The sequence below is a fragment of the Stylophora pistillata genome, chromosome 7, assembly GCF_964205215.1.
Source record: "Stylophora pistillata chromosome 7, jaStyPist1.2, whole genome shotgun sequence".
In the NCBI taxonomy this organism is placed as follows: domain Eukaryota; kingdom Metazoa; phylum Cnidaria; class Anthozoa; order Scleractinia; family Pocilloporidae; genus Stylophora; species Stylophora pistillata.
Window position 1 is genome coordinate 33,664,051 of NC_142525.1, and position 14,166 is coordinate 33,678,216.

Below are 14,166 nucleotides of genomic sequence, written 5' to 3' on the forward strand. Positions count from 1 at the left end.
TACCGGGATTTACTGGGAAGCATTCATTTACAGTAGCGGAGAGGGAAAGGGAGGGGGGGTGGGAGCAGGGGGAGAAGTTGGATGGACTTTACTCTAAAACAAACCTTGAGACATTTCGACAGTGTTCACGTTCCTTTTCATTTTCCCATTATTTCATACTTTAGTGTTTGTTTCTTCACTGGAAAATTAGGATTTCGGAACCTATGACTGAGATCTACAAACAAAACTTGGGAAAAGGAATACGATCTAAACTAATCTAAACCGTGATACCATGCAAAAGATTTTTAATACAAAATGCTAAAAATCTTGTTACCAAGGCACCCATCGTTAAAAAATCAGCTAACGATAAAAAAGTAAAATTTATAGTAGTTTATTGACAATGTGTTCATCGTACATGGCTCTTCACCTCCCGATTAGCTCAATTGGTTAGAGCGCTGGACTGTTGTGCGGGAGGTCGAGGTCGATGGTTTGAGCCCCGGCCGGACCAACACTCAAGGTCTTAAAATAACTGAGGAGAACGCGCTACCTTTCTATAATATCAAAAAATGGATAGAAATTCTAGTCTTCTCCGATAAGGACGAATAAACCGTCGGTCCCGTCTCCTGCATCTATTAATTTGTTCATTTGGTTAGGCAGGGAACGTTAAAGAACCCACTCACGAGATTACTGTGATGTGGTCTGGCCTGTTTACTGGGAATTGGGGGGAGGTTTTCTTCCATTGTTTGTAAACTGCTGATGCAGTCCGGCCAAAGTCCCCCGAAAAGTGTTGTGAGATATCAGACATTTGTAGCATTTGCAAGGCAGATGTTTATTCTACGACACATAATTGGAATACAGGTAAGCCTCGGGCGAATCGAACTCTACGGCTATCATAAATATAGGCAAATGACGACTGCTCGTTCGAATCCTGAAGAAAGGGAATACACAAATTCGTACGCTTTTTGGACATTCAAGCCAAAAGAAGTGAATGTATACAACTTTATAGGTAGGTAGGTAGATAAGTTTATATCTCACATTTTCACAGAAAATCTGAATTACAATGTGGTTACAATTTAACAAATATATAAAATTACATGCGTGGATAGGGACTAGGCTACAATGGGTTTAGAAATAAGATAATTAATTAATAATTAACATTTAACTATGTGGGTATGCAAATATATATAAAAAGAAACTCTTATTTGTTGAAGGCTAAAATAGTCCTTGGGAAAAAACTGCGGCGCAGTCTTTCGGTCCTGCATTTAGTCACTGAAGAATTGCTAGCGTTCCTCAATTGATACTGATGCACTTGCTTTCTTTCTTTCGGGAGACGTTTAAAAAGTGGCCCTCCTCTTGAGATATTTTCAAGAGTTTTAACACAAAGTTCACTACGTCTTTCAACTAATGTTCTTAAATTAAGGAATTGCAGAGCTTCTGGGTAAGATAAAGTAGATACTATGATTTTAAGAACACGCTTCTGTATTCGTTCTAGCTCTTGTGAAAGGTAGGATGGGAGGGCGTGGTGCCATATTACACAGCAATATTCAAGAACAGATCGTATCAGTGAGATATAGATAGTGGTTAAATCATTCATCTCCACACCCCCTGGACGGAGTACTCTGAGTATATGTAGGCGTTTAGAAATAATATGAAGAAGACTGTGTATGTCACTGAGTCTGCAGAATTCTACAGAATTCTACTCGATGATAGTAACAATGATCTGAACATTCAGTTTATAAATGGGGAGATGGTTGAGATGAATTACATCTTGAAAGATCAGTTCGTCGATAATAGTAGAGATACAAACATCTTTATTGCGGCGTTTACGACAAGCCATGCAAGGATGATGATGTATAGAGAATTTTTAAACCTCTCAGAGAGCAGGTTCTCGGTTTTGATACTGACAGCGTATGGTATGTTGAAAAGGATGGTGAGCAGAAGATGAAAACGGGAGATGGTCTTGGTGATGCGACTGATGAGTTAGATGGGCATCACATTACAGATTGGTAGGGATCCGGCCCAAAGTCATACAGCTACACAACAAGTGATGGTAAAATGGTGTGTAAAGTCAAGGGCTTCACCCTTAATCATGAGAACAGCCAATACATCAATGAAAAGACTATGAAGCAGATTATTGAAGGACAAAAACGCCGAATTACTATTGTAAATGAACAAGCGATAACTCGTGATCCGGCAACGAAACGGATAGTCAACTGATACCAAGAGAAAGACTTCCAACTGTGCTACGATAAGCGGGTAATGGTGAAGACCGAGTCCGGAATAGACACGTTACCTTATGGGTATTGAGTTAGGTTAAATATTGAGGTGAGCTATACCCACTACAGTACCAATATAAGCGCTTATATATTGAGGTGAGCTATACCCACTATAGTACCAATATAAGCGAATACATTCGCTTATATATTGAGGTGAGCTATACCCACTATAGTACCAATATAAGCGAATACATTCGCTTATATATTGAGGTGAGCTATACCCACTATAGTACCAATATAAGCGAATACATTCGCTTATATATTGAGGTGAGCTATACCCACTATAGTACCAATATAAGCGAATACATTCGCTTATATATTGAGGTGAGCTATACCCACTATAGTACCAATATAAGCGAATACATTCGCTTATATATTGAGGTGAGCTATACCCACTATAGTACCAATATAAGCGCACATATACACCTAAATATGAGGTGAGCTATAGTGAGTAACATATACTACTACCAAGGAAAATATTCTGAGGTCGCACACTGGAAGATACTCCATCGTTAGCTGTAGCAACAAATCTAACATTCGCAAGGTCTTAACATCCAATCCTTCGACAGGTGGCGAACAACTGTTTCAGACGGCTGCCATCTGCGATCCCAGACCTTCACATCCTCTTCTTCATAAGAGATTCTTCCAAATCGCATCATGGTGTCCAGCAGAACGGTACCTTCCAGATAGCACGGTGGGGCATCAACAGGTCCTCGTCTTCTGAGCCCTAAGTTTTTTTTTTTTAAAAAAAAAGTTGGTTAGGAGCTATTAATTCTTTAGGAAATTACCTGCAGGTCTTAACGGTAAGCACCATACTAGGACTTGTAACTTGGTTTATAGCAAACGTTTGCGTGTATGAACCACTTTAAGTAAAAAAGAAAGTTATAATGAAATTGGAAAAACGAGTTTGTTCGTTTATCTGACGCTGATACTTGCGTTCAAAATGACTATTCTTGGTGTTGAAAAATGAGAGGAAACTTAAAATCTCTGAACCAGTTTGAAAGAGTATAAACATCTCTATTAATAAACTTTGACAGCACGAGTACTTTTGAACCGTTGGCTGATCCACTCAGAAAAAAATTTACCACAAAACTCGATTCTTTTGCACTTACCTCTTTCTTCTATTTCTTGAAATCGGCAGTATCTATCTTGATGGGGTTCCTTATCATCATCGATCCCCTACAGTGTTACAAAAAGAATGAAGAGAACGGTGAATAAATAAGAAAGAAATAAAATGAAGATAAAAAGGAAAGAAGAGGAATAATGCAGACGAAAAGATAGAGAAAGCTGATTGCCCAGTTGAGAAGCTGATATTGATGAAACAAACACAAAAAAGGCAAAGAAATAAAAACCAAACAAAAGAACCAAATATAGATTAAAGCAATTAAGATATCTGGGTATCGAATTCGCCGTTCGCATGATAATAATGAAAGGGAAGGAAGTAAGTCTGATGGTTCTACTATGCGTGTGCCTCTTGATAGGAAGAATTGGTAGCAGTTGAGATTGATTTTTTTTTTTGCTAGATTTGACACATAAAATATCCTCATCATAGATACGGCAAAATACTTAGCTTTAACTAAATGGATTTGCTTCGAGTACTTTACTAACAACATATTGGGATGTACAACTTGTGACGCTTGCGACAAACGAGATCGAAACTTCGAGGGGTGTCGCTAAGGCGCGCTAATGGTAAGTATAAACGGGACTATCTTATGGGTCGTTTCGTACTTCAAGTACCAATAACCACAGAAAACCAAGGTTGACGGTCAACGGTGATTTATTGGTGATCAACGATACACGAACCACGGAAGACGATACACGATCACGATTGTAAACTGAAAAAACAATGCAACGAATTCCTATCAATTTATTTGAAATGTTACGTAACTCACGATCAAAAACGCTTAAAGCAATTAACCTGCCTCCGTCGATAACGCGATCAAAAATAACAATAATCAACAGGAATTCACGAAAATCATAATAATCTACATCAAAATAACTCGAGATTTAAAAATCGATCACAAGATTAACAATGTGGGCGTTCCTAGCTTAGCGTCTCATTCTTTAATCCACTCCCTTTTAGATTAAAAACAATAAATTGTACTACTGTACGACTCTGTACGTTAGGGTGCTACCACCCAAAATAAGAAAACTAAACAAAAGAGTAAACTAACAAAATTACTGACATATCGGTCCCGCTTGTGCCAAAGGTTAGGAACCAAAAAACGACGAATCGAACGAATAGACAAATGGACAAGGCGAAATACAATCACACACTGGCTAAAGGGACGCTAAACGAGCCTTTTATACTCGCGTGGAGACACTAAAGTATCTGATTACTAACCAATAGAAAATAGGCAACAACGTAACCACATCCGTAACGAAAATAATCCGGAACAAAGAAATCGAATTCGACTTAGGCTAAATGAATCGTTTGTACTATCCTTACAGTCAAACTAAGTGAAGCGTACCCCTCAGGATTACATTAATGATTTGATTATTTGAATATTGAACCCGCTAATCGTTTCAGGAGCACAATGACGAATTGAATATTTGAACATGGAACCCGATAACCGTTTCAAGAATGCAATAATGGATTGATTATTTGAATATTGAACCCGAAAGCAGTATTCGTTTTGAAAAGGCGCGGATCATTGTTCAAATCAGAAGTCCATTTCTGATTGGATTTTGCGAACACGTGATGATGGATCGGAACTATTTCAACATGGCGTCAGACATGGCGGGAAAGGCGAGTTCGAGTGTTATGTAGAGCTTCTTCTAAATGTTGAAAATGGAATATTATCGAGAGCTTTTTTCGCCTATTTACATCTTGACGAACTTGTAGAAATTCTTGTGTGTATTCATCGTCGAAAAAAATAATTTACGAGCGAGCCCATCGCAAGACTTTTTTTGTTTCGTTAATATTTGTGATCGACTGTTTTCGCAGTGTTTTTACAGTGCAGTTTGTTCATTTTCAGGATTCCTCGTCAAATAGAACAATCTTATTGGACTTCAGAAATGGACTTCTAATTTGAACAATGATCCGCGCCTTTTCAAAACGAATACTGCTTTCGGGTTCAATATTCAAATAATCAATCCATTTTTGCATTCGTGAAACGGCTAGCGGGTTCAATAATCAAATTATCAATTCATTATTGCATTCTTGAAACGACTGGCGGGTTCAATATCCAAATGATCTATTCATTAATGTAATCTTGAGGGGTACGCCTCACTTAGTTTGACCGTAACCGACACAGCCCGCTCAGCCAAATTAACCAGGGGTAGTAGGACTCTGTACTTTTTTAATTCTCTTCCAAATTAAAGGAGTTGACTTCTACTACAACGATGCTTCTTTTCTCCCTCTCTCTCTATGCTCTAGCGAGAAGTACCGACGTAGTAGGAAAACAGTAGACATGTTTGGGTTAGCTGACTGTGAGAGTTTCTATAGTGTATCCGTTCATTTTGCGAAAGGGGGGAAACTGGGTGGCCGTCACCGAAGTACTCGGCGAGCGCCAAGGAACCAATTAAACGCTAACAGTGGAGCTGCGCACAAGAATGGCGCACGCAAACAGGGACTTTACTGTGGATAAAACTCAAGGTCAGCTTTACCAACGCAAACACGACCACATATGAAACTAATTATTACCGACCAAAACAAGCGATTACAATGTCTAACACGGTAATAAGGAAATCCGCGAACTGAGCCTAGTTCAAGTACACACCAAAAATACAAGATGAAAACCATAAATCTACTAAAACAACACGTAGGCGCAAAAGGCAAGGCTTAAAAAAACAAAATGCTTAACTGAAAAAGTCTGAAAATGACAACTTACAATTTACCTCACAAAAAACGTTCTCCCGCCGAGAACAAAATGTTGCAGTTTGCAAATTAGTAGAAATTAAGCCTAGACCATACCTCCTTTAAACTATCAGTGGTTTCAGAAACAGCAGGTGTTAATTTTGGCACATAATAGAATTTCTGGCGTTTGAGTGCCAACGAATAAGCCGGAAATTAAATATTTCTGCGGCACGAGAGCAACAGGACAAGGGCCTGGGCCCTTGAGTAGAGATGCATTATGGGTATAGTGATACGAGTATTAAAGCTTGTGATTGCACGTGGGCAATCATTCTAGGCCGACACCTCAGCTATTGCTAAGTTTATTCGCGAAGGAACAATCTCAGGTTGAGCAAATCGTCAATGCCGCTATAACTAAGAACAACGAGACTCTTCTCGGCTCAATGAGGTCAATCCTCGACAGTTCCCTTTCCGACATTAAGAGGGCTAACTCTGACACTGCTGACTCGCATCTTCGTGAAATTAAGAAATTGAAGTTCGAAGAACCCCGCCGATTCAAGAAGAAGGCCAATGAAGATCAGTACAGATTCAACTCGAAACTGACGAACGTTCTAGATGAGGCGAAATCTTCGTGTTCTACGCAAAACCTGGACAAGGTCAAAGAGTCGCTAGAGAAAGGTGAGAACTTGTTAGCGGAAAGGCAGAAACATATCCTTTTAGCGGACAAATCAGATTATGGCCGGATGGTAATACAAGAATATAAAAAGAACGATCTTGCCGACGATTCCGACGATGAAAAGAAGATTATTAGAGCAGAAGCGAGAGCGAGAACCAGGCAGATTTCACAGAAAGCCAAGTCAAGAATGACTGCTTCAAGACGGGAGTTTCCTAAAAGCGAACCATTCGCGGCTGTTTCTAATACTGATTTCAGTTCTGCTTTGAGGCCGATTCCAACCATCGATGCCCAATTTAGAAATCAAACGAAGCCGGGATCTTGTTTCGCTTGTAATAAGCTAGGCCACTGGAGAGCGCAATGCCCGCTGTTAGCTGCCAAGTCCCGTGCAGGTCAATGACTAGCCGACCCCGAGGATGAACAAGATCAAGGTGTAGTTGTTTCTAATTTTTGCAACGTTTTTCCTAGTTCTTTAGGCGGCGCAGGCAATGGTCTTGAGGACGATCTTATTGATTCAGATTACTCACCGTTGTTTGTCACTGTTAAGTCTTTGACAACGAGTGAATTTGATTCATGCCAGTCTAAAGTTTGCTCGGTTCGCGTGAATTTAGCAAAGTGTTATCAAGAATGGGCGAAAGTTGGTGCTTCAGGCTTTATTTTGAGTGTTATATGTGATGGGTACAAAATTCCTTTCATTGAATTTCCATCCCCCAAAGTCTGCCCAAACAATGGTTCAGCCCTGAAGGAAAAAGAGTCTGTTTCCGAGGCTATTTCTGATGTTCTTGGGAACAGATGTGTGGAGGTTCTCGATTACCCTCCTGCCATAATTAATCCACTTTCAGTTTCTATTCAGTCTTCAGGCAAGAAAAGGTAAATTTTAGATTTGAGACATGTTAATCTGTATATTTTCAAACAGAAATTTAAGTGTGAAGATCTTAAAGTGGCTCTCAAGCTTTTGTCTAAAGGATTTTATTTGTTTAAGTTTGATCTTAAGTCTGGTTATCATCATGTAGAAATTTTTCCAGACCAGAAAGTTTTTGGCGTTTGCCTGGGATTTCGGCGACGGAGTATTTAAATATTTCCAATTTGCAGTATTACCTTTTGGTTTGTCATCTGATTCCTATTTGTTTACCAAATTGTTACGTCCGGTTATTACCTCATGGAGGTAATAAGGAGGTGTAAGGGCATACCTATGGTAATTTTTCTTGACGACGGTTTGGGAGGTGGCGCTGGCATAATGAAAGCTAAGATTAATAGTTTGACGGTTCATGCTGATTTGTTAAAATTTGGCTTTGTTATTAATGAAGAGAAGTCCATATGGGAGCCAGTGCAGATTATTACCTGGCTCGGTACTGTCTTGGACACTAATCAAGGTTTTATTTCTGTTACCGAACAGAGAATTTCAAAGTTGAAGGCGAATATTTATTCTGTCCTCAAGGGAGACCTATGGTTGTGAATGTGAGAAATTTGGCAACTGTTGTAGGCCAGATTGTATCATTAACGCCTTGTGTGGGCAGTGTGACAAGAATCATGACTAGATCATTATATGCTGTTGTAAATACGAAAGTGTCGTGGAATTCTACTGTGGAATTGACTAAGAAGGCTAATAACGAATTAATGTTTTGGAGTCAGAATGTCGACTCTCTTAATCGCCGTTGTCCTTGGCTGGCTTTGTCTCAGCCAGCTAAATTAGTTTACTCGAATGCTTCTGAATACGCTTGTGGATCCTTCATTCATAGTGAAGGCAAAATTTTTCAACAAAATTGGTCTACTATTGAAAGCAATAACAGCTCCACATGGAGGGAGCTTAAAGCTGTAGAGTTAGCTTTGATCAGTTTTGCTCCTAGTCTTTTAGGTAAGCAGGTTGCATGGTTTACCGATAACACGAATGTTGTTAGCATCGTTCATTCTGGCAGTAAGGTTACAGAGCTTCAGGGTTTAGCGCTTCGTATTTTTCACGTTTGCGTCAGTTAAGGAATTTCACTCGAGATGAAGTGGATTCCCAGGGATTTTAATTCCTTCGCTGACCATTCAAGTGGGATTATTGATTTTGATGATTATCCAATTTAATGATGATGTTTTCCAAATTTTGGATGTTCGATGGGGACCGCATACCATTGACAGATTCGCATGTAGTTATAATGCTAAGCTTTCCCGCTTCAATTCCAGATTTTACCAGCCAGGTACTGAGGCTGTGGATGTTTTTTTTACAAGACTGGGAGTTTGAAAACAATTAGTTACTCCCTCCAATTTCGCAAATTGCGAGAGTGGTTGATCATTTGAAGTTGTGTAATGCAGAGGGTACACTTGTTATTCCTATGTGGAAGTCTTCGTATTTTTGGATATTACTGTGTAATGATGGAAGACACTGGAACTCGTTTGTTCATGAGTGGGTTGTGCTGCCCAAATTTAAGCAACTCTTTGTGAGAGGTAAAGCTAAGAATGACATGTTTGGTGCAAAAGAGTTGTCTTTTGCAGTTGTCGCACTGCATATTAGTTTCAAGTTGTCTGAGAGGAGAAATCAAGAAGGATTTTGCACTCTTGACAGTGGCTGTTGTTCTAGAAGTCGCAACAGCTAGCGTCTTTTGTACACAGTTAGTTGGAGTCTTTTGTACACAGTTAGTTGGAGTCTTTTGCTACTCCACGGTCTGAATTCACGTTTGCCATTATTTGTTTATTATTTGCAGGAGTTCCTCGGAATTCTATTAAATGGGAGCAGCTTTATTTTCAGATTTATTGATTTCATATTGCTTCTGATTTCTCCTTTGTTTTGTGTTTTCTTTTTCTGTATAGAGATTTTCCAAGAGGGCCTCTGGAAAGATACTTCGTTTAAGGATCCAGATTTACAGTCCCTTAGCTCCAGGCTCCAGACGACCATTTTGTTAGCGAGGGCTCCTGGGACGGTAAACATGTATGACAGAGCCTTTAGAAAGTGGAAGGAATTCGCCTTGCGCAAGCAGAAGCTATCGTATTTCCCTGCTAATCCTATGCACGTTGCTGTTTATTTACAACATGTTTTAGAATCCACCAGATCGAGTGCCTCTGTTGATACTGCTTTTTATAGTATCCAGTGGGCTCTCGAGTCAGCGAGTCTTGTATCCCCAACGGATAACCTTTTAGTTAACAGGGTGCGGGATGCCGCCAAGAGAATTTTAGGCACTAAAAGGGGTAATAGAAAAGAACTTCTTTCCATCGAAATTCTCAAGGATATAATCGATGGTTCTGATTTGTCCAATACCCTTCAACTTAGAAATGTATGTCTTTATGTGCTTTGTTATGCAGGATGTTTTAGGTCGGAGGAAGTCACAAGAATAAGAGGAAATCATATTCAGTTTCTTGAAGACCACATGATAATTAAGGTTGAGAAGAGTAAAACTGATCAGCTTAGGCAAGGAGATGAAGCTGTTATCGCGAGTTCAGGGGGCAGCGCTTGTCCAGTTTCCATTCTTCAACAGTATTTGAGTAGGTTGAACACTGATCCTCATTCGGATGAGTTAATTTTCAGGCAGTTGGTCAAGACCAAGTCGTCTTATAAGATGGTTAACAAAGACAAGCCAATTAGTTATTCTACCTTCAGAGATCATTTATCAAAGAGTTTACGTAGTGTAGTAACTGACCCTTCCGTTTATGGCACCCACTCGTTTAGGTCAGGTGGGGCTTCCAAGGCTGCCAATAGTGGAGTGGGTGATCGCGTTTTTCAGAGGCATGGGCGATGGAAGAGTGATTCAGCCAAGGACGGCTATGTTGAAGATGATATTGCATCTAGAATTTCAGTCTCTAAATCCTCAGGCTTTTAGCTCCTAGGCAATTGTCTACTTCTTCAAGCCCTTTCTTTGGCTTCTATGTGTTTCTTCATTATTGTACGCCGGCTGGTGCTCGGCCGAAACATGCAAAATAAACCTAATGGTTCACTATATTAGTGTCTGTTGAGTAGTGTAGCTGAAATATGGAATTTCTGGCGTTTGAGTGCCAACGAATAAGCCGGAAATTAAATATTTCTGCGGCACGAGAGCAACAGGACAAGGGCCTGGGCCCTTGAGTATAGATGCATTATGGGTATAGTCATACGAGTATTAAAGCTTGTGATTGCACTTGGGCAATCATTCTAGGCCGACACCTTCTCAGCTATTGCTAGGTTTATTAATTTTTTTTGTAAGTATGCATATAGCCTAGTAGGAAGGTTACGTGAGCTTGGGCCTGGTTCCTACCCAGATTTCCTGTCTCTTTTTCCCTACGGGGTTTTTTATGGCAGGTTTTTTCTGGCCGCCGTTCTAACCACGATGTTTGCTAGTGGTTGCTAAGCTCTCGGTATGTCTTTTTGTCGTGTGCTTTGATAACGATTACCGAGAATGCAACGGTTTTCTATATGTGTTTCTTCATTATTGTACGCTGGTGCTCGGCCGAAACATGCAAAATAAACCTAATGGTTCACTATATTAGTGTCTGTTTAGTAGTGTAGCTGAAATCTGAAACTTCTCTCCTTTCTTATTTGGGTTGAGGTACTGCTCTAATGCCTCCTCATGAATTTCCCTGTGCCCTTCATTCCAAGAAAAAATGAAGCTTTTAATTTTCTTCCATCGAGATACTCCTCATCAAACTGTGACGCCACTTTCCTTCGTGCCCAGCGTGAGATAACAAACTGTTCTTTTTCATCGTCTCTAAAACTATCGTCGCCACCGATGACGATCAATCCTTTGTCTCCTTCAAGTACAAGACACACTGTTACATATTACGCCTTAACACAAGGGACAGGCTTTTACTGCCTGTTTGACAAGTTACAAGTTATTATTCTCGGTGTCTATATTATTCGAGGAATTTTTTGACGTCTGTAGACGTGTGCAATACAGGGAGAAAGTTTCTTGTTTTCGAGAGCTTCAACTGTCATGGAAGTCCATTAACAAACCAAAAACTCGCAAGAAGATACAACTGTACCATTACGTCCCTCATACACTTCCGCTTTAATTTTAGTCCGTGTTAAAAATCTCAACGAATCTGTGTTTGGAAGATTATTTTGAATTATTTTAGAGACGTATATTCCTTGATAATTAAGATTCATGAATAGGACTCATTCGCTGTACTTTTAATAACACAAATTTTCATAACAGATCAGTACGCTAAACGTTAAACAATTTCTTTTATTTTCTTTCAAAAGTATGAAGTCCGGGGGCATAGAGCAAAAAGCGGAGAGGTCATAACAATTATTATACTCGTGATAGTAAGGAGCCAAATCTCAAATAATAACTAGTCACAACGGAAAGTGGTTATTCTCGCTTAATTAATTTTATTGTGGTAAGAGAAAAGTATTCCTGACAGGAAAAACGAAAATGGCTCACGTTCTTCTCGAGAATCATACGACATGGAAAAAAAAAAAAAATAAAAGCGACTCGCAATGTCTTAATGGCCCGTGGTGTTCTAGAGAGCAAATGTTCTTACGCATCACGATGGACTTTGATCTAGTAATATGTCATCTCGCCTAAGCTAAAAAAAAAAAAATGTACACTGCTGTGTAAAATTAGAGTCGTTGTAATTCAAAGCACTTCCAAGCTGGTTAATTCACCATCAGTAATGGCCAAGGATTTAAAATGTCTCTCCACGTTTGAAAGAACATGGATTTCAAGAATTTGTTTTAAATTAAATCCAAGCCAGCAGGATTACATGCACGAGAGTATGAGGCTATGTAAGAAGCGCTAATGCCACTGCTATCTAAACTTCCTCCTTACGCCCGATGACTTATGAATTTCATCCCTTTTGCACGTAAACCTTTAACAACAGATAAGTAATTTACCCCCTAAAATTAATAAGTACGTTACCAGTACACAAATACTAAGACAATCATTTTAATGTGTACATTGGACCCACCAGTCGCTCGCAGCAAAGCTCTGTAGACCTTCGCGTAGCCAATACTAGCGTTGTCTTCGTTGCTTGAGAGGCGAGATTCATGTGCATGGACCACAAGGACAGCATAATCCATCTGCAGCTGACGAATGATGTTTTCACACACATTCGATATTTCACGTAAGCGAAAGTTTCCCTTATCCACCAATATTTTGAGGTTAAGATCGTCTGCCATTTTTAGCAACAGGGTTTCTACTGAGTCCAACTTATAAGTGTCATCACAGTTAAAAAGATGGAACTTTATAGAAATTTCTGGGCCCGCCATTCTCCCACAGTTCTTACTTCAGGGAGCTTTTATTGTATGCGTCTTCGTTCGCTGGCCTCAAAACTTTATTTGCTGGAGAGAAGGTCTCATTTAGTACAAAGTTCATTCGTCTTTCTCGGAATTTCAAAATGTCACGCAATAACTTTCTTCATTTCTACGTTACTTCCGGTTTTGTCATCTAACATCTCGCCATCGAGCGCTTCTCATTTAGAACAACAAGAAAGGTCGAGAAATGTTTAGAAGCTAGCTAGAGGCTTGTGTGCCTGAATGGAATATAACTTTGTATCTCTCCGAGTCTCTCAGAGCAAACCTGTTGGCGGTATCTAATGCTACTTGTTGTGTTTTGGTTTTCGCGAGGAGATACTTCTGAGAAGCCACTAGCGCTTATTTTTATTTGGTTTATTTTTATTTGGTTTATTTTTATTTGGGTTCGAGTTAAAAACATCAAGCATCATCAAGGTATGTTAAGAGTTATTTACTCCAACTCAAAGTCTAAGGACATGCAACTGTAATAAAACATTGAAGATATCATGTAAAATCGTTGGTTTCACTTCCGAAATGACTTAGGGTAATGACTACAGTTGGAGACAAACGATTATACTAATTATTTGGTACGGGGTGATCGCCACCATGGATCACCTCAAACTCTCTTCAGTTATGGTAATAATAGTGTGACATGGATGATTTGAAATTTATTTTAGTTTTGCTAGATATCATTAGCTCTTTCCCATTTTAGTATATGTTATCTTAATCTTAGGGTAATTTTTGCAATTTAATTTTCAAGGGTTTTTTTTAGCCACGTGACAAAATAAAAAACAACAGCTATTGTTCGTGATTGGTAAAGATTTTTCACGCTTCTGAGAAATCGATCTGCAACGATCGATTCAATGATTCACGGAACGGTGATAAACATTTATTTCCAAAACACAAAACTCCCTCCCAAAGCGCTTGTGAATTTTTAAAAGCTACTGGAGAAAATGGAGAGAGAATCAATGAAGGGCTACTTGTTCAACTGTGACGGAACATGTAAACTAGAACAAGTAGAAGCACTTCTGTTTGAAATGGAAGAGAAGCACAACATGAAGGTCGATGTTGAAAAGTTATATTTTGGATTGAAAAGCATGTCTGAAATTTGCGACACAAAGATTCCTCTGTTAGAGATGGATTTTGCCGTTTTCGTGGTCCATGCAGACGAATCTCGGCTCTCGATCAACGAAGAAAACGCTGGAATTGGTTACGCCAAACTCTATAAAGCATTATTGAAAGCCACGGGTGAGTATTC

At 39.4% G+C, this 14,166-nt stretch overlaps 2 protein-coding genes and 1 non-coding gene across 4 annotated transcripts in view; 2 read left to right on the forward strand and 1 right to left on the reverse strand.

The window, feature by feature from the left end:
- Window positions 1-121: 121 nt before the first annotated feature.
- LOC111344646 (uncharacterized) lies at window positions 122-13,009 on the reverse strand. Its single transcript, XR_015989207.1, has 4 exons — window positions 12,584-13,009; window positions 11,176-11,425; window positions 3,368-3,434; window positions 122-2,982 (listed from the first exon to the last, which is right to left on the reverse strand). It is a non-coding gene; the product is annotated as an uncharacterized LOC111344646 (transcript).
- LOC148727530 (uncharacterized) lies at window positions 6,126-7,199 on the forward strand. The gene has a single exon (XM_088727499.1). The coding sequence runs from the start codon at window positions 6,495-6,497 to the stop codon at window positions 7,122-7,124; it is 630 nt and encodes a 209-aa protein (XP_088583625.1). The 5' UTR covers window positions 6,126-6,494; the 3' UTR covers window positions 7,125-7,199.
- A 65-nt stretch (window positions 13,010-13,074) lies between the features above and the next one.
- Window positions 13,075-14,166, forward strand: part of LOC111344636 (uncharacterized) — a 6,060-nt gene continuing 4,968 nt past the window's right edge. The window contains exon 1 of one of the 2 annotated variants that reach the window (XM_088727497.1): window positions 13,075-13,343. In XM_088727497.1, the coding sequence (XP_088583623.1) occupies window positions 13,211-13,343 (133 nt within the window). In that variant the 5' untranslated portion in view covers window positions 13,075-13,210. Of the gene's footprint in view, window positions 13,344-13,552; window positions 14,157-14,166 lie in introns of those variants that run through there. The other variant, XM_022951879.2, reaches the window with a different exon arrangement.